Source organism: Panulirus ornatus, chromosome 52, assembly GCF_036320965.1.
Source record: "Panulirus ornatus isolate Po-2019 chromosome 52, ASM3632096v1, whole genome shotgun sequence".
Classification (NCBI taxonomy): Eukaryota; Metazoa; Arthropoda; class Malacostraca; order Decapoda; family Palinuridae; genus Panulirus; species Panulirus ornatus.
This window is the reverse complement of record NC_092275.1, coordinates 20,208,199-20,228,302: the sequence shown is the minus strand read 5'-3', so window position 1 is coordinate 20,228,302 and position 20,104 is coordinate 20,208,199. Positions and strand designations below refer to the sequence as shown.

General features: G+C 43.8%; 1 protein-coding gene and 1 long non-coding RNA gene across 3 annotated transcripts in view; one reads left to right on the top strand and one right to left on the bottom strand.

The window, feature by feature from the left end:
* The window catches only part of LOC139765129 (uncharacterized), a 630,861-nt gene extending 611,742 nt beyond the window's left edge, over window positions 1–19,119 (top strand). The window contains exons 16-19 of one of the 2 annotated variants that reach the window (XR_011716582.1): window positions 8,662–9,015; window positions 12,561–12,637; window positions 13,474–15,264; window positions 15,299–19,119. Coding sequence is in view for 1 of the 2 variants with exons in the window: in XM_071692325.1 (XP_071548426.1) it covers window positions 8,662–9,015; window positions 12,561–12,637; window positions 13,474–13,806 (764 nt within the window). In the remaining variant the exon portion in view is untranslated. Of the gene's footprint in view, window positions 1–8,661; window positions 9,016–12,560; window positions 12,638–13,473 lie in introns of both variants that reach the window. The other variant, XM_071692325.1, reaches the window with a different exon arrangement.
* LOC139765130 (uncharacterized) overlaps window positions 1–20,104 on the bottom strand; it is a 399,762-nt gene that overhangs the window by 372,184 nt on the left and 7,474 nt on the right. The gene's annotated exons all lie outside the window — the stretch shown is intronic.

Below are 20,104 nucleotides of genomic sequence, written 5' to 3'. Positions count from 1 at the left end.
TGTATTTAGGAGTCACTGTATATAAGGGTACGATGCCATACATGTGCGGTATCTCCTCTATGAGTCTTGCCTGCTGATGTAGGTACCTGAATATGTACTCGTATGTGTATTTGGGTGTCACTGTATACAAGGGTACGAGTCTATAGATGTTCAGTATCTCCTCTATGAGTCTTGCCTGCTGATGTAGGTACCTGAATATGTACTCGTATGTGTATTTGGGAGTCACTGTATATAAGGGTACGATGCCATACATGTGCGGTATCTCCTCTATGAGTCTTGCCTGCTGATGTAGGTACCTGAATATGTACTCGTATGTGTATTTGGGTGTCACTGTATACAAGGGTACGAGTCTATAGATGTTCAGTATCTTCCCTAAAGCATCAGACTTTATGGGGACCAGTTCGTTACGCTTCCCGTTCTCAAGGACTTGTTCATCCCCCCGACAGCAATGATCTTTACCAAAAGGAAAACATATTCATTATCCACTGGGAAACAATGTCGCGTATATCACCGCTGTTAAGACAACCGATCGTGAGTTCGCTTCTCACAAATTTCCAAAGAACGACCCGAAAAAAAAAAGAGATACCCCTTGAAGCAGGCAAAGTTGCTTTACAATGTAATTCGATGATGGTGGAAGATTACATAGAACATGAGCATCATAGAGGGGGACAATCCCTTTCCAGTAACTCTGGGCGCGAACTCTCTTGAAACTTGTAACGTGAGCATATTCGATTCAGTTTTGTGTAGAATCGAGGCTATTGTCTGTTGGTTGGCGAAACGTTTTGTTTGAACCCCTGATCACATTACTTTTGAGGTACCTTCCAACCCCACCTGAAATGCTCGTCAACAAAGACATTCAAGAGGACATATCATCATATTTTAGACTCACAGATTTTAATGATCTTCGCACTGTACATGACAGGGTCAACTGAGACGATATCGTTAACGAAAAACGTAACTGATCAAGCCTTGGAAAGGCTCAGTGAGACGTCGAAAGCAGTAGATAGAACAGAATGTATCAATCTGTAGCAGACGATCATTTCCCTGAAGTGAGTCAAAGTAGTGTAGGAATGAGATTAAAAGGATGTCTGGTGTTGAAGAAAAGAGAAATATTTTGTTACTTTCCCCAAAGAGGGTCTTAGAACATGTGACGAAATATAGAGCCCTAAGAAATATTCGTTTATTGAATTTAAAGAGGGGAAACTACATATAGCTTAATACGCGAAGTATACAGAGGAATACAGTGGAATTGAAAGAGCAGCAACAGATTTCTGTGTGCCTTCGAGGCTATTAGTGGAAGGTATCAGAAGTTCGCAGATTAGTGTGGTAGGAGTAGAAAAGCATACGAGTGTCTTCAAAGCCAAGAAAATCTGCCAACTTTTCGTATAACTAAAAAGACATAAAACACTGTCAGTCGTAATGTAACTATGGTACTGGTTTGAGCTGCTATGATTGGTAAATCATTCGCCATGTTAACAATACCGCTCAAAAAAAAGGGGTCTTTATCTCATATGAGGCTAAAAGATTTTGTCCTACAGTTATTATCCATTACGACGAGTAAAATCCTGTCAACGAAGCCTAAAGTACCTCGTTAGATTGAGAGAACTGAAGTCTTCGACTATTTTGAGTAAGTGCATTAGATCATCTCTTGACGTTTCTCGTTTCTAAGTTAAATACATTTCAGTCGCTTATCCGACTCTCAGAGGATTGGTTTCTCAGTCTGATAATATAATTGGTAATTCCATGCTCTTTATTTTCCATTGTTTATGTCTTTTATCAAGTAGGGTGGCCAAACGTTAAAACTGATGTTAGTGAAGGTCTATACAAACTCGACAGCTTTATTGGTGATAAAATTTGTAAACAATTCCCTTTCTTATCCACTTGATAAATGGTATCATACGCATGTTGCTAGACTTGAATGAACCCGACCCCCATTCGGGTAGTTATTTGTTTACCATATGGCGTCCTAATTAAGTCTCTTCCTTGTATATCAACTGAACGTTATATTTCTTTCCTGTATCTCCCCTGATGACGTGATCAATACACGAAAGTGCACTCGGGAACTTATCGTGTTTCATTTCCCTGTTGCAGGTAGGATGCAGGGTGTATACACCAACCACTTGACCGACTCTGGAGTGTTCAAGTGGTGCCCGAAGCTACCTTACACCCTCCGTGTCAGGATTGCTGCTCCTTCTCTCTCATTAAAACTAAGCCACCGGGCTTTCTTCCTCTTCTCGTTTTGAAACTCATGTTTTTCCTAATGCCTACGAATCTGCCTCATTCTAAAGAACAAGTTTACCACTTATTCAAAAACTCATTGCGTTTTATGGCCTGGCTCTGACGAGGGCTTTCGTTCGTGACAAGAGCTCTTAATGTAAGAATACATGAATATAATATAATTAGAGGACAAATATATATGATTATAGATACATATTCATGATATTACTATGTTCGTATATCTTTTTTTCATAGTTGTTTCCTGCATTAGCGACGTAGCGCCAGGAACAGCCTCATTTGCTTACATCTACTCTCAATGATACTTTGTGTATAATTCACTAATACCAATACCAGAACCCCCTGTCCACAACCAGGCCATACAAACCTTTCTATGGTTTCCCTAGAACGCGTCATACGTTCTGGTTCAGCTCAATGAAATCACCTCACCCTCCCCCCCAACCGTACAACACATCGTTCCAATTCTCATTTTCCCATGCATGCCTCGCACCCTCCTGCTTGTTAGGGCCCCAGTCGGTCAAAGCATCTTTCACTCCATCCTTCCACCTCCTCCTCGGTTCATTCTTCACCTTGTTCCTTCCACTTTCAATAGGCATATCCTCTTATTCATCTTCTCCATCCTTCCCATATGTCCAAAGCCTTTCAGCATATCCTTTTATTTTTCTCATCCGTACTGTTCCTACTACCACACCTGTTTCTTATCCTATCATTCCTCTCATTTAGTATTAGCTCAACCCTCCTCACACCTCATATCGTCCTGAGATATTTAATTTCCAGCAAATTCACCCTCCTATGCACATTTTTTTTTCTCTCTCTTATCTACGGCCCATACTACGTATCCACACAACACCGTCGGGGCCACTATACCATCAAACATACCCATTTTCCATCCTCACAGGCATAGAAGACCTCTCTTTCCACACAACCCTCAGTGAGCCCAGGGCAACAAAGCCCTCACTTTTAGAGTTCATGGTTCCATCCGATACCATATCCATTCCCAGGCATCTAAGACACTTCATTTCCTCCAGGTTCTCTTCCTTCTAAACTGCTAGAACTCATTTCACTCTCCAGCATGAAAGACTGATTATACAGCCTCCTGGAACCCCATTTACGGGTCTCCTGCAGCTTATGGGTTGTGTTTGAAGCTAGACAGTCATTATTTACAATGGAAAGTTTGATTAAGTTTATTTCAGTTTACTTTTCTTATGTTACATAGGAGGGTTATCTTAATTAGGCTTGCTCACTGGTTCTAATTCTTTATACATAGCTGAGTTAGGATTCATGGCTACTCTTATCTAGAAAACTGAAAGGATACACGATATTAAATCCCATATGTATCTCTTAGAAACCACGAAAACCATCCTATGATGCATTAGCAGCGAAAGCGTTACTCTCATCGATTTGAAATGGCAGTTTACTTGTGGTTTTGAGAGTTATGTCGTATTTTTCATGTTCCTTACTTCTCATCCCTTGCTCTTGGCTTCCCTCATATTCCAAGGTATTAAAAAAACAATCTTTGCAGCTCATTTTTCACATGCATATTCTTAACATTTCTTGTTTCCTCCATTTTCTTTATCTCAACACCCTCATCCACACCTCCCTTTTAACTTTTACTACGACCTGCGTCCGTGACCCTGAAAGATATACCACCCTACTCTGAAGCCCCCTGACTTCTTTACGCCTTCCTATCCCTCGTCCTCTCACTAGCCTCACAGACTCTTTCTCATTCCTCTGAATTTTACAGTTTCCTCAAGCTATCGTGCTCCTTCCTTGCTGCTCATCCAAGATGTCTGTTTCCCTTTCCTGCTTTCGATCAGCCTGCTCTTGCCTTCGCTGAACACACTCCTGAAATCTCCCATTCCTTGCCTCCTTAAGCCTGCGTCCCTCCTATTCATTCTCCTCCTTCGTCTTCTCCTTCCCCAGGAGGCGTCCTTATCAGTCAGGGGGTTGCACATCAGTCATGCAGGTCTGACAGCTCTGGGTAGGGGGGGCCTTCGCTTACCAAGGAAGCACCTCCAGTTTCACACTCACGGGCGCTGCTGTGCCTCGCTCTGGTTTTTCTTAACCTTTATCTACAGTCTGATCCGTCTGCTTCCTCTCCTCGGTGAAGGGAGCGGAAGAGGGGCTGGTTTGTTGACCGTAATCGCCAGCTATCCTGGTCCTCTTGATGTGTCAACAACATAGCCAAGGACAAAGAGCCTCCCACTTGCTTGGATAAACGTCACAGGACACCCATTGTATGAGAGTGTGTGTGTGTGTGTGTGTGTGTGTGTGTGTGAGTGGTGGGGAGGGAAGGGGAAAGAGAAAGCGACGTGCGAAGCAAAGGTCGTGAAATTATAGGACACCGCGAGGCGCACCCGAAAACCACTGGGTAGCGAAAGAAGTTCGTTCTCCTGTAACTTCTGAGACTACGACCTCCTCCATGGCATGTGTAGGGCGTCGGTGAGGCGTTATTCTACTGTGGTTTCCCCGTGGCGCCTATACCGAGGAGCCTGGGGAAGAGAACAGGCACACTCTAGACTAACAGAACCAACGAAAGAAGTTAAGCTGACGTGTGAAGAACCGTATTTACTTGATCCCTTCAGTGTATTCCCAGTAATATGTATCTATGTGTGTGTGTGTGTGTGTGTGTGTGTGTGTGTGTGTGTGTGTGTGTGTGTGTGTGTGTGTGTGTGTTTGTGTGTGTGTGTGTGCAGGTAGATAGAAAGAAATAGATAAATGAATAAACAGGTGGATCAGTACGGAGATACACCTACATGGACGGAAGACAGGAAAATACAATACAAGAAAGAGGTGTTTCATCAGAATCTTTATATCACGGTATGGGCAGCAGTTAAGCCTCCCTCACACACACACACACACACACACACACACACACACACACACACAGATAACTCGACGTGCTCCTCAAACAATTGCATGGCGTCTATGCCAAACATACACACACGAGAAACGTAACTCAGTACAATGTCTTCTGAATAATTCACCGAAGGCAGAACTCAAAAGGCATTCCACGCTTCTGATACACCAGTGGCGATATTTCCCTCCAAAACGGCAAAAATACAGAAATCATGCACGGATTTCCTGAAAGGATTATGTGTTTGTGTGTGTGTGTGAACGCATCGCTCCACACACAGACACACACACCCGCACATACGAGCGAATATGTAACACACACACACACACACACACACACACACACACACACACACACTATTTAATCGCGGCTTTCTATTCCGATAGCGTTTCCCATAATAGATTAGCTGCCTGGAAGCTGAGAATAGAAGCACCTCCAGACGTCATAAATAATTCAGCCAATCTGAAGACCACTGACGTGAAGAGCCTGAGGTCTGTGCAGATGCTTGAGGAAGCTCTCCAAGGCGTAGCAATGGGTGCGCACGAGAGCGCCCGCACAGACGAGATGGCTACTGTGATCCGTAAAGCAGGGTTGATCCTGGGCGTCTAAACGCACCGCAGGGGCTAATAATAGCCTCTTAGCGCAGCAGCGGGTGCGCACTAATGTGCACAAAGACGTTTAGGTCTTTGGACGTATCGGAGAACTGTATGAATCCAGAGAGAGATGCGTCCTGAAACACACATAGGGGTTTGTAGGTCACATTGGTAACTCAAGGGTGGGCCGTTTTGATAACTGTTTCTTCCCCTACACCTCAAAGCTTTGGAACTCTCCACCTCCTCATGTCTTTCCCACTAACTACGGCCGGGCACATTTCAAGAGACAGTTATTGCACTTCCTCAAAACTTTGTGAATACTTTCCCTAGTCTCTTCTTCTTCCCTTTCATAATCCTCTCTGTATGTCAGTTAAGACCCGGCCTGGAGCCTCTAACGTGAAAAAAAAAAGAAATATGTATGTATGGGAGGGTAACGCCCCCTGTGAAGTTGCTAGAGCACACACTGGCTGAGAGTACCTCCGGCTATAACATTTCTCAAGGAATTACTTAAGATCAAGCCCTCGAACAGGAAGGTATGATCCTTGAGCACAGTGGTGCTACCTTTAAGCAGGACGGGATGGCCTTTGAACACACTTGTGTTACCCCTTGAGCGGGGCGGTACGATCTTTTGAACACAGTGGTGTTATTCTTGAACAGGACGCTGTGACCCCTGACCACAATGCCACAATGGCGTTATCCTTGAACAGGACGAATATACGAACCTCGGACACGACAGTACGATCCTTCAAGCACAGAACTACATGACCTCTGACCTGAGTTACCGAGCCACCATACTTACGCGCACGATTCATACGGTCGAGCTCAAAGGGCAGGTAGGAGTGGCGCACTCAAGTGTTGTTCTTAACTCCAGCCTAACCCGACTCAGGCCAAGTGCTAATCTAAACTTGGGTGTCGGATATCCACGGCGCAACTTCCTCCTGCTTGACACATAATATTCGTGTACAAGTTCAGTTTGGGGCGGCTGATAATTACCTTCGTAAACTCTGACCCAACTTAGAATTTCGGGAGGTCTACGCCCAGGCTCCCGGCTGAAGCTCCACCAATTAAGATAACTTTCAAGCCATTTAACAGCTTCTTGGCCCTGTCCTTACTCATAAATCAGTCGCATTTATAAATAAATATATTTTTCCCTTTATATTTATGGAATGGCTTCGTATTTTTGTCTTTTAAGTTTTAAACGAAAAAGTCGCTACATAAATTTGCGTTAATTGTTCTTTTCCTTAATAAGGAAGTAAGCCATTTACCATTTAATCTAACAATACACTAAACGTACATACAACATAATCTCCCACACTTACCATTCTCTCTGACCACACTCTGAACTTACACAACCCCACTACAACACCACTGTATCTCACAAACCCTGTACAAGTCTAACCTCCACCCCTCTTCTCCCACCACTCTCCAGAACCTATACAACCAACCTACATTACCACTGCCATCTCACACAACCAACTACTACACCAGCCCTAACCACAACCATATTATCTATACGTAGACTCAACGTTCACTCTCTACCACCTCAATGCACACAGACCTGCTTCCTCAGACCAACACAACCATGACACACACAAAGATACACAACCATGCCATATTTTCGGCACTATTTTTCACGCGGTGTTTGTTGAAAACTAGACTCATTAGCACAACGCCACCCTCGCATCCCCCGCCCCCCAAAAAATATCCGTTGGAGCATCAAAAGTGGGAGAAAAAAACAACAAAATGAATTTAGCAACGGGTGGTAAACGGGTCCCCCTTCTTCCCCCAACATACGGATCTGTGCTATAAAAGGCCAGAGAAATTCGGGGACTCTCAACAGACCCGTTGACGTCAGTCAGTATGAATGGTGGTGTTGAAATACAGTCCATTTGGGAAAACAGGAAAAGGGATAACGGGTCCGGGGAAGAGGAGGGAAATGGGACGAAGGAAACTTCGGATTCTACAAATAAACTCAGGAATCTTATCCCTTACAAACAAACCCCACGAGACCCGATCTGTACCAACGGGCGCCCTGAGTTTGGTCCTTGCAAACATTTGGAAAAGTTTCCTTCATTTTCTTGTTAACAAAAAAAAAGAAAAAAATAAAAGCTCTGTGATATATTCAGTCTCAGCAGAGCAACTGTAGAACTCAAACCTTGCAAACATCGTAACCTACTTCCTGCCAAAGGTTCAAGAGAACTTACTCTTCCTTCTTTCTTGCAAACAGCTCAAAAGGACCTTAATTCTCCTTCAGTCAAAGATCTAGAAGGCTCATTCTTCAGAGACAAACCTATGGAAATCTATCTTCAGAACAGACACATCGCGCGCAAAAGACGTTTTTGCAAACAAAAGCCTTTAAAGAACTTGACTTGTGGAAGCGCGCCTGGTGAGGTGCTCGCAAACAATGAACGCGAAATTCGGTTCTTAGAAATCAAAGTCATAGAACTCAGTCACTGGAAACAAACCAACCGAAATCCGCCCTTGTACACAGGTCTATTAAACTCGATTATTGCGATAAGATTCGAGGAAGTCAGGCCGTAAACAGACCTTCTGTACTCTAGCCTCACAGTCAACCGGCGTACGTAAACTCGGTGCTCTGAATCGCACCTATCATCTGTGTTCTTGTGAACTCAGTCTAGCCTCAGACTTATTTTCTACATTAGCAGTGACGGTAGAGGCAAGTGAACGCCGTAATCAACGCAAGGTAATGAACGCTACACTCGTATACATCCCTTAGCCTAACCCTATGTACCCGGTTTATCAACCAACCCCGTGGGGAGGATGAACAGCTGGGTGAACTGCAAGACGACTACCTCTCATCCCAGGATTCGAACCCGTGAATATATTGCTTTTTCCGTGAACATTGACAGCTCTATTTAGCAGAAAGTGGCTTTAACACAAGGGTCCATAACTTGAGCTATGACGTATCGATATAACATGTTTTTTGAGTCAATTTTTCTCTTCATTTACCGACAGACTCAGGTGGTGGTGGACCAGGCAAGGGAGCCTCGCCATTACTGGCCTTATTCATCGGCGTGCTGGCTGCCTTCGTCTTGACCCTGACCGTCATCATTGTCGCCACGAAGCTGCGGTGTCGAGCGAGGGCCACGGCCAGGCACGAAGACGATGGCACGGGGGGGACGAAGAGTGACGACAGCGAGGAGGAGGACGGGCGAGGGATGGCTGGCAGCAGGCAGACCTGTACAGGTCCCAGAAGAAGCTCGGTGGAGGCGAAGCTCATGTCCGTGGTGCGGCAGGAGGACGAGGACCTGGCTGAGGAAGCGCTCAAGCAGCAACAGCAAATAGGAATGACCACCACTCAAGACCCAGGTCAGTATATTCAGGGGTTTCCTGGTCTTTCTATACCGTGTTGTTGCCTGAGGTCTTGTCCTCCCCTCTCTCTCTCTCTCTCTCTCTCTCTCTCTCTCTCTCTCTCTCTCTCTCTCTCTCTCTATGGGTTGCTTGATGCTGGTGGAAGTCGTCTGCCCCGCAGACACACAAGTCCCTCCATCTCACGCATGACGCCTGACAACACGCAACTCACAAGACTCATTCTTCGTAACTCTGCACATTTTCCAGCGGTGAGCGCTACGCGCTAGCCCTGCCTTTTACCAAATAGCTACTTATTAGTTCTCTCTCTCTCTCTGTCTCTATCTTCATATCTCTCTCTCTCTCTCTCTCTCTCTCTCTCTCTCTCTCTCTCTGTTCTCTATACATAGGTTATCTTTATTTCCTTTTTGTGTGTATCTGAGGGTAAAACTCCCTCCCTGCAACACACAAATTGCAATCATAAATAGTAATCGCACACACACACACACACACACACACACACACACAATTCTTACCAGCATATGTGGATTTATGTGTGTGTGTGTGTGTGTGTGTGTGTGTGTGGGTGTCTGTGTGTGTGTGTGTATGTGTGTGTGGGTGTCTGTGTGTGTGTGTGTATGTGTGTGTGTGTGTATGTGTGTGTGGGTGTCTGTGTGTGTGTGTGTGTGTGTGTGTGTGTGTGTGTGTGTGTGTGTGTGTGTACAAATGCAGGAGTAAAGACATGGTACATATATACAAAGTTAGGAGACGGGGCAACATGAGTTCAAAACCTCCAGAAACACATAAATAGTAATTACAAAAGGAGTTCTAATCATAAGAGAGTGGGTCCCACGAGTGTGATTAGAAATAGATAACTAAACACACACACACACACACACATACACACACACACACACACACACACACACACACACACCTCGGTTGCCCATTACGGTCGTAACAAACCAATGCGACCATTCTCAATACCACGCCATTAGCAACAGGAAGTCCTAAGACAGGATGTGGGAAAAAAATCCATTTTTTTCCCCAAACACACACACACACACACACACACACATACACACACACACGACGACGCATCAGCGGCATGTCGTGTTTCTGAGACAGGTCGTTGGAGCCACGACGATTGCTTTAAAGCACACACACACACACACACACACACACACACACACACACACACACACACACACACACACACCACCCACCCTCCTCTCTCTCTCTCTCCCGACCAACTAAAATAATTCACCTCGGGGTAATGTTATCTCAAATTCTGTTGTTTTCAAATTCCTTCTTTTTTCCCTCTCCTCCCTTTTATAAAATGAGTTCCGGTATTGGGCGGCATGCTGTTCATTATACTCCTATCATTTCCTTCTCGCGTGGTGAAGGAAGCAAGGGAGAGAGAGAGAGAGAGAGAGAGAGAGAGAGAGAGAGAGAGAGAGAGAGAGAGAGAGAGAGAGAGAGAAACGCCCTTGACATATGTTGATATAAGATTTTCCACAGTCCGGTCGTAATGAGTGCCCGAGTCTTTTCAACCATCGACAGAGACCTAATTTTCGCCGCCACACAGACTCTCTCTCTCTCTCTCTCTCTCTCTCTCTCTCTCTCTCTCTCTCTCTCTCGCGACATGTTCCTCGAGTTTCCCCGTCAACCGCTGCCTCTCACCTGCGCCGCAGGAGAGGGAGAGAGAGAGAGGAAGCGAGTGTCGCGCATGCGAGAGCATGGACGTGCGTTCCCCCACTACTCTCTCTCTCTCTCTCTCTCTCTCTCTCTCTCTCTCTCTCTCTCTCTCTCTCTCTCTTTTTTCTCCATGAAGTTAATAAACAGGACAGAAATTTCTGCGTCGAGACGATATGCTCTCCTCTTTATCCTCCTTAGATGGCCCGACCTGAAAAACCACACGTTCTTTACTCATTCCATTTCCTTCTCTCTTATTTTTTGTCGTATTTCTTTTCCCGTTTTCTTGCTTATTTCCTTATCGCTTCCTTTTTTATTTTCATTTTTTGTGGCTATAACTTTTGGAGCCTGCCTTCCTCCCCGACAGCATTTGGAAATAACTCATCATTTTTATCTCTGTTTTCCTCTGGATCAATAATATATACAGAGTAAGATCAAAATCGTCTATATTTCTTCTATCTTTTCCCCCTATCGATCGAATCTGTTTCCCTTCCATCAGTGCTGGATTTGATCTTCCAAATCTAACATCGACTCTTTTACCTAAAGTTTCCTTTGTTCCGTTTTTATCACTAGGTCTATTGTTATGCTATTTCTGCCCAGCTTGGCTTTATTCAGTTCATAAAACTTATCTTTTATTTCTCTTCATTTTCTTAGAAAAGTAATCAGCCTTATTTTTGGAGAGCTTTCCACTCACTATCCATTTTCTTATCCTTTATTTCAACCCTTTTCTCTGTCTATCATTTCACTTGTTTTCCCATCTTTTCAGATTTTTTTTAATGTTATTTGCCTCATGCCAAGGATATTCTCCTGACGTATAATCCCCTTAGACTCTGTTTTTACTAAGAAACCCGCTTCAAGAATGTATTCCCTGAAGCACTCCACCACGTAATCTCACCTCACCGAAACGACCATATTACAGCCTTTGCGTTATGCTCTTCTTCGTTCCTCTAGACATTTTGGTTATGGTCGATAATTCACCTCACCACGACAGAAGAGAAGTACTATCTGTACAGAGTCATTTGAGGACCATCTCTAACCCCGCGAAGCCTCGTCAAGACACAGAATGCAACTTATCGGAGCGTAATGAGTTACACATTGAGCTTCATCAGTTCCAAATAATGGATTTCCATACAATGGAATTCCTATTAGACTATTCAGTGACGTCTTTCCTGTTTGCTAAGGGCTATTGACTAAAGCCCTCTCACAGTTCGCATGTGGAGGCCATCAGAGTAGTGATTGGCGTAACGTACAATGATGATTGGCTGTTAGCTTAGCCCCCTTAGGGAATGCCGGTCTCCAAATGGCTTTCATCGTGTCTGAATGCCTCTCACGAGTCTTCAGTACTTTCTATATGAGCAATTTACACTCTTCCTGTCACTGGCACCTGCACCACTCTGGGTTGCTAGGATCAGAACCTGTATATCCCGCATCTCGACTCTATTTATATATATACACCAGCAACAAAAGAGTATATTTACACGCTCCAGAGTACCCGGCAGATCACCTGAGCCTGTACAACTCATCAAAACAGGATCCTGTGTTACGTCCTGTGTTTACATGACACTCACCGAGCATATGCCTTCTTCCTTTTTCCGTATCGAGGGCTCAGGTCACAGACAAAAGTCACAGTTACGTCGAGGTCTTAACATGAATTATATGAAAAAAAGGCTTAAAAAGAAATTAAATTAGGATGAAACGATAGTCCCATAGTTTCAAAAAAACACTGAGAACCAGCATTTAAAAAAAAAGGCTCAGGTCGCAGATGCAAGGTAAGACATGAGAGGGTAGAGATAGAGTGCCAAAGTTGAACGGTGTAGGGAAAGAAACAGACAACACAATTGTCCATTGACCATCTGCTTACTCTCACACAGGTTCCCCTCGGGAGTACACCCGGCTTGAGTCTAAAGCGACATCGGAGTCTCTCTATAGTTCCTGCAATAGTAACCGGGTAAGTACTGCAACAGTGCCCAGAGAGAGAGAGAGAGAGAGAGAGAGAGAGAGAGAGAGAGAGAGAGAGAGAGAGAGAGAGAGAGAGAGAGAGAGAGAGTAGTCCACGCCCAAGTAGGTGAGAAGTGTCTAGGTTATGGTGACAGAGTCTGTGGAACGTAGGCGTTTGTGTCATATGTTTATCACCTTCGTTTTGGAAGTTTTAGGGATACTGAAGGTTAAGTCAATAATGAGTAAATGAAGGAGAATAAATGAAACCAGAAGGAGTAAGATGAGGAAAGGATGATGATGGCTCGTGTAACGTAGAGGCTCACAAAGATGATAGATGGTCAGGGAATCAAGTGATAACTTAGTTAACTTAGGCAATTAAGAGCAGATTTGAGGAGGGTCAAAGCTTACCTCCTTTACAGTCAGAAACTCCCTGGCGAAACTGTACTCTCTCTGGTCCACTGAGGATGGTGCAGCCTCGCTGGAGGTGACTTCTCACTCACAGTGTAACCACACGAAGGTAGAGTCTTTGTTTGCTTGTGTTACCGAACTCAGCCTGCAAGTGGTTACACGCGCGCGAGGAGGCACCTTTGGCGAGGCGGAAGGACAGGAGTACAGTCTTGTGAAGGACCCTCACACTCAAAAGGTGTCTATTGTTCCCCAGCTCCTGCGTGGAGTGCAGCTCATCAAGCGACAGGAGCCACGTAAAATGGCTCCTTACGTTGTATGATTATGATATTTATTCACTAATTTGTTTGTTGCTAAACACAGAACTGCCAGGAAACTTTTACGAAAGTCTTTGCGCGCCAAAGTTTTCGAGATAGTAAACTTAGTCTTACTTTCTTCCAGTGTGGTATCGGCTACTCCACGGACTCAGCCATGTTGCTGTCTTCCTCACCCTCGGCCTGCAGCGCCACCGCAGGAATTGTGGGTCCCGCCTGCGGGAGTGGCGCAGCCGTTGCCCCTGGCGGAGGCGCTGGCGTGGGCGTGGTAGGTGCAGGAAGCGCTGGGACGATGGGTCTGATGTATGGGTCTCTAGGGCGTTCCTTGGGTCAGGCATGGGGTCAGTACAGCACTCTGACGCGCCCTCCGCCTCCGGCCCATGACCCAGGGGCAGGACCGCGCTTCCACACGCTCTCCACCACATCCTGTACCCGACGCCCTAGCGAGAGTTTTGTGTGATGAACTGCGAGAAGCCTTCATAACGGCTGACCATAATTTGCCTCTGTGATTTCTGCGTCATGTTTATGACTTTTGCGTCTCTGCAACTCCTTTCCGTGTGCGGTCTCAGCCTCCCTCGCCTCAAAGACGATTCGGTATCAATCGTGAGTGCTAGGGTTCCATAGGGAATACATGTATATACATATCCCTGGTTTCTGAAGCAGAATGAGCTTCTCATGAGACCCTCCTTCAGGAAGGACGGGCCCTGAGGAACCCACGTCTTCCTCCGAACTCTCTACACTAATAATCATGGATGGCTTGGGGCCAAGATCTGAACAGTGATGGTGAACAGGTATTTTCGAAGCCTCGATTCGGTAATCCTTCTGATACCTAGATCCTTAAAGACGTATCTCCTTTTTCTTCTGAACTATATTCCTCTAAATGGCCTTACCATTCGTCATTAAAGACCCGGATGGCGGTATATATCACTGACCCAATTAGAGGGACTAACTGCTTTGAAATTCCTGACACTTCTTCATAACATTAGCGTTAAGAAACAACTGTAAACAAGTGAGACGCGAAAGATGTGCAGATATGATTCACTGACTCTTTCGGCTACAGCGTCGACCCAGTGTCAACAATACAGGAGTGAGGGGTGATGATGGTGCTGACATCTGCATAACGACAGTGGAATCTCTCATTACTCTGCAACAATAGTGACCAAGTACAGACACGGAATCTATAGGCTTCCACTAAGGAGTAAAAAAATCTTATGAAGAAAGTGTTCGTAATTTTAGCACAAAACTTCTGTATCCCTTCGGAGGTTGTTGAAATTGTTTTGGTGATTTGCATACCAAATAAGGTTGATATTTTATCCGTAAATAGACTTTAGATGAATAATTAGGCTCCGTAGTGTATTTGGATATAAGAGGAATTAACTGTAGCATGAATCTAAAACACAAAAAGGTTAAAACAACTTTGCATCACCCCACATTAGTGCAGCCGGGGCTACAACGTTGAGGGAACATATGAGGAGTCAAGACACTGTCTTACCTGTGACGACACACATGGGTAACCAGATCTTACCTGGAACAGACAAGGTAAGGAAATGCAAAACACAGAACGATGAAAGTCCTGCCCATGACAGATGAGACAGGTAAGATCCTGCGTGTGACAGGAGGATTCGGCTTAAGACAAAGAAGACGGGAATGAACAGGGCAGAATAACGTCAGTGAGAAAGAGGCATGGCAGAGCTGATTCTACGTCGATCAGAGGAGACATAGGAAGTTCCCTATTTACGACAGAGAAGATCGTAGAGCTCCTACCTGCCCCTACGACAGAGCTACATCTTGTGTGTGACTGGCCAGACGGAAGTGGTCTAACGCTTAACAGACAAGATGATAATAAGGGGGTTAAGAACGTCTTCCATCAGACAATCAAGACGAGGTGGAATCCCTCACATCGGGGAGGTAAGACGAGGTGGAAATTCCTCACATCGGGGAGGAAAGACAAGGGTGCTGCGTCGGCCAAATAGGACGACAAAGGATCCTACTAAATCGAACCTAAAAAGACGAGGAATGATATACAAATAGACTTATGGTAATCCTACATCAGACAGACAGGACGACGAAGGTCCTACATCGGACAGAAGACAGCAAAATGGATCTCCCTCGACGGAGCTGGTCCAACCCTACACAAGACAAACGGAGCTGATCCAACCCTACACAAGATAGACGGAGTTGATCCGTCCCTACACAAGATAGACGGAGTTGATCCGTCCCTACACAAGACAGACGGAGTTGATCCGACCCTACACAAGATAGACGGAGCTGATCCGACCCTACACAAGATAGACGGAGCTGGTCCGATCCTACACAAGATAGACGGAGCTGATCCGACCCCACACGAGACAGACGGAGCTGATCCGACCCTACACGAGACAGACAGAGCTGATCCGACCCCACACAAGACAGACAGACAGACAGTTGATCCGAACCTATACAAGACAGACAGAGCTGATCCGACCCTTCACAAGACAGACGGAGCTGATCCGACCCTACATGAGACAGACAGAGCTGATCAGACGCACTGCTTCCCTGAAAATGAATCCCATGAACTGACCAGATCACGTAAGAGTGAATCAGCAGCTAGAATTGTGCTACAAATTAACCCGCCTCCTTCGTCATATGACCGAGGCATCCTTCATTCAGAACAGGAGCCGAGGGAGGAGGAACCAATAGGCCACTAGTGGCTCATGGGAAAGTTCCTCTTATAAGTTTCCACCGCCACTGATCGTCATCGGAAGAGATCCGGTCAGCCACCAAGCAGTAATGTCAACACAGAAGCTCAATCTTAAATGCGTGCTTCCTTCACCCTTCTGATTCTTCTTGTGTGGGAGAGCAGCACAAGGGTCGTAACTGGCGCACAAGTTGGTGACTGATGTATATATATATATATATATACATGTAGGTAAAAAAAAAAAAAAGGAAAAAAAAAAGAACACTGGGAAAATATTCCTCTTTCTTTTGTAAGTTCATACTGATCACATAGACTAATTTTTCGTCTGTTTTACCCAAGACTTTTTATGCTTCTTGAAGGTTACATATACCTCCAGTGACTTTAAAGGTTTCTTTACTATCTTCCTTAAAGTGGCGCTTTGGTTCAGGACCCGTGAACAGGGCAGAAATGAACAAGCGCTCTGCAACCATTGGGCGAGTGAGTTACAAAGGAAATATATAAGTGTAGTACTAAACTGATTCAATTAACATGCTGTAATATGTTAATGATGCTACAGCATCTTAAAGAAATGGTAACCACAAAGATGATGACACAATTTATCACTCGGTATACTCTAAATCAATCTAATTACGGGGATAACTATAATGTGATGAGGATGTGTTTGCTGACGAATGTTAATCACAGATTTTCTCCAAGATGGAAAACGCAAGGAGAGATTGGATGGGAAACTTGTCCGTTTCCCATAGCCTCACCTCTTACCAAGGTGCAGAAGTGTCGCAACAAACATGGGAACACTAGTGAGGTGGGGCGCAGAGGTGGGGTGTTCGGCCCACTTACAGGGACGAGTTGATATCGCCCACCTTATCTCTCTTGCCCCTGCATCATCCAAACAGATGGAAGTTCAAAGTCTAACATTCTGTCTTGTGTATCTAATACATGGTCATAACCACATCTATTGTACTGTCATCAATTTCTCCTTTACGACAGACTTGTACATCTTAAATAGTTTTTGACATCTGCATACACCACCAAATTTCACTAGAATACTAAGGAACATGTGGGGGTTTATTATTGAACTAAAATGTTATTCGTTATGGAGCCTTTCTTGTACTGAACGTAAATCAATTCCATTGCATAATAGATATTCTCGGTTGATCTGTCATTTTTGTACTTAAAAAAGAATAAAAGACCAATTGCTTGATTTCCCCATCCACACAGGCAAGTGTGGATGGCAATATGAGATAGAAAGTAACTAGAGTTGTAATATATATATATATAGTTAATTATCACAAATTCTATGGGTCTCGGGGGAGATAGGAAAGGGAAGGAGAGGGACCCCTCTGTGTAGGTGATATGTACACAACAATGAGAACTCATGTGAGACCTGTCGAAGGGGATCAACACACAAGCTGCAGCTCAGAGTGAAAATACAAGTCACTGCTAACAGCCCTTCCCCCAAGAGTCACTGCTGTCACCGACGCAGCTGCAAGAGAGAGAGAGAGAGAGAGAGAGTTGGTTGCGTCAGCAGCAGCTTCCTCAGCTGTACCTACATCCGCTGTTTAAGTTAGCCTCGTCTCTGCCTTATAAGTTTCTGCTCCAGTTGCCTTAAGTTACTACCACGGCTGAGCTCAAGTTGCCCTTTCAGGCGCCCGGACGACTGCAGCAAATGCTCAAGATATTACTACATGTCTTCTTACGGTACTGTGTAAGCGAGGGAAGTGAAGAGAAAGTGTATTACGCCTGCAAAAGTTTGCTACCGCGGATGCAAATTATCCCTGTTCTTAGGGTCATTGCAGCTGACCAGTGCAGCTGTATTAGTTACGACTGATGATAATTACCTTCACTGCTGCACCTCCTGCAGTTCACTGCTGCAGCTGTTATGATCACTGCTGCAGTTGCTATGATCACTGCTGCAACTGCTATGATCACTGCTGCAGCTGCTACGATCACTTCTGCAGCTCGCGCAGTTCACTGCTGCTGCTGCTATGATCACTACTTCAGCTCGTGCAGTTCACTGCTGCAACTGCTATGATCACTGCTGCAGCTGCTATGATCACTACTTCAGCTCGCGCAGTTCACTGCTGCAACCGCTATGATCACTACTTCAGCTCGCGCAGTTCACTGCTGCAACTGCTATGATCACTGCTGCAGCTGCTATGATCACTACTTCAGCTCGCGCAGTTCACTGCTGCAACCGCTATGATCACTACTTCAGCTCGCGCAGTTCACTGCTGCAACTGCTATGATCACTGCTGCAGCTGCTATGATCACTTCTGCAGCTCGCGCAGTTCACTGCTGCAGCTGCTATGATCACTACTTCAGCTCGTGCAGTTCACTGCTGCAACTGCTATGATCACTGCTGCAGCTTCAGGAGTTCCAGCTCCAGGTACTTTCGTCTCCAGGTATATCGATAAGGACAATGACGCAGCAGGAATAAAGTCACTGCTGTTGTTCTAGTAATTACCTCCACAGTTTGTTTCATCACTGCTGCAGTTAATTCTGTCGTTCTCACTGTTTCCAGTCACTGTTCTCACTGGCAGTCTCTCTTACGGTTACCAATCACGCCTGCAGTTGACGCTACCACCTTTTTCACTTGCCAGTCACTGTAAATGTCACTTTCCACAAACCATTCTATACTGACGACTGTGATTGTAAGTCAGACTGTTACGTTACATTTTCTTACCAGCGTGACGTCAACGAGCTTCAGTTCCTTCATTGGTTACGAGTCGTAGAAGAAATGCAAATCATTATAATCGTAAGGTTCCAAAATAATACCTTGATCTGGTTAGCTATAATCCCCTATATAATAAACCTTTATAATTAGTATAATTCTACTCTATTAGTATAAGATTCCACAGTGCAAAATACCTTTACATGAATCATCATTACAGTACGAATTCTATTTTCGTTATGTGGAATCACGAATGTTTACGTCAAACTAGGAATTCGAAGGCAGTGCAAACTAATAGACGAAGGGATTGCGTTAACACGGCTCTGACTTGTATTTTGAATCTGGATGACTGAGTAGCAATTATATACAAATTAGATATATATATACACATAAAAAACTTAAAATATATATGATTATATATATAAATACACATAAATATATATATATATATATATATATATATATATATATATATATATATATATATATATATATATATATACATATATATATATATACATATATATGTATATATATATATATATATATATATATATATATATATATATATATATATATATATATACATATATATATATATATATATATATATATATATATATATATATATATATATATATACATATATATATATATATATATATATATATATATATATATATATATATATATATATATATACATATATATATATATATATATATATATATATATATATATATATATATATATATATATATATATATATACATATATATATATATATATATATATATATATATATATATATATATATATATATATACATATATATATATATATGTAATATACCCCTGGTGCCTCTTCATACTCAGCTTAATGGTTTTATATAGCGTTCAGCAACGTAACGCTGAGCGCGCGAGGTAAAGTTGGCTGGTGTTTCCACAGCGGCCAACGTGTATGTAATTTTGTGTATATGTAAGTTAACATGATACATAATATACTGTACATTGAGGTGATTTTGTAAATTAAATGTTGTATAAGAAGTGTCGTGTCTACTTCACCCTTCCTCATTGCACCCTTGGAGTAAACACTGTGGTGTGTTTGCTACTGGTGTAAGTTTTGTGGTATGTGTGGTTTTAGCTCTCCTGGTGTAAGCTTAGCTCTGTGTTTACCTCCTCCACACTCTGGTATGAGCTCACTGCTATGTTCGCCTCCAATACCTAGGTATAAGCTTACTCCCGTGTGTACCAGCATCCCGTGGTGCAAGCTTAACCTTGTGCTCATCTCTTCCTCTGGCACAAGCTTAAGTTGTGCGTTGACCTCTCATCTCCCTGGTATAAGCTTAGTCCAGCATTTACCTCTCTCTTGTGGTATAAGCTTAGTCTTGAGTTTATCACTGTTCAATGG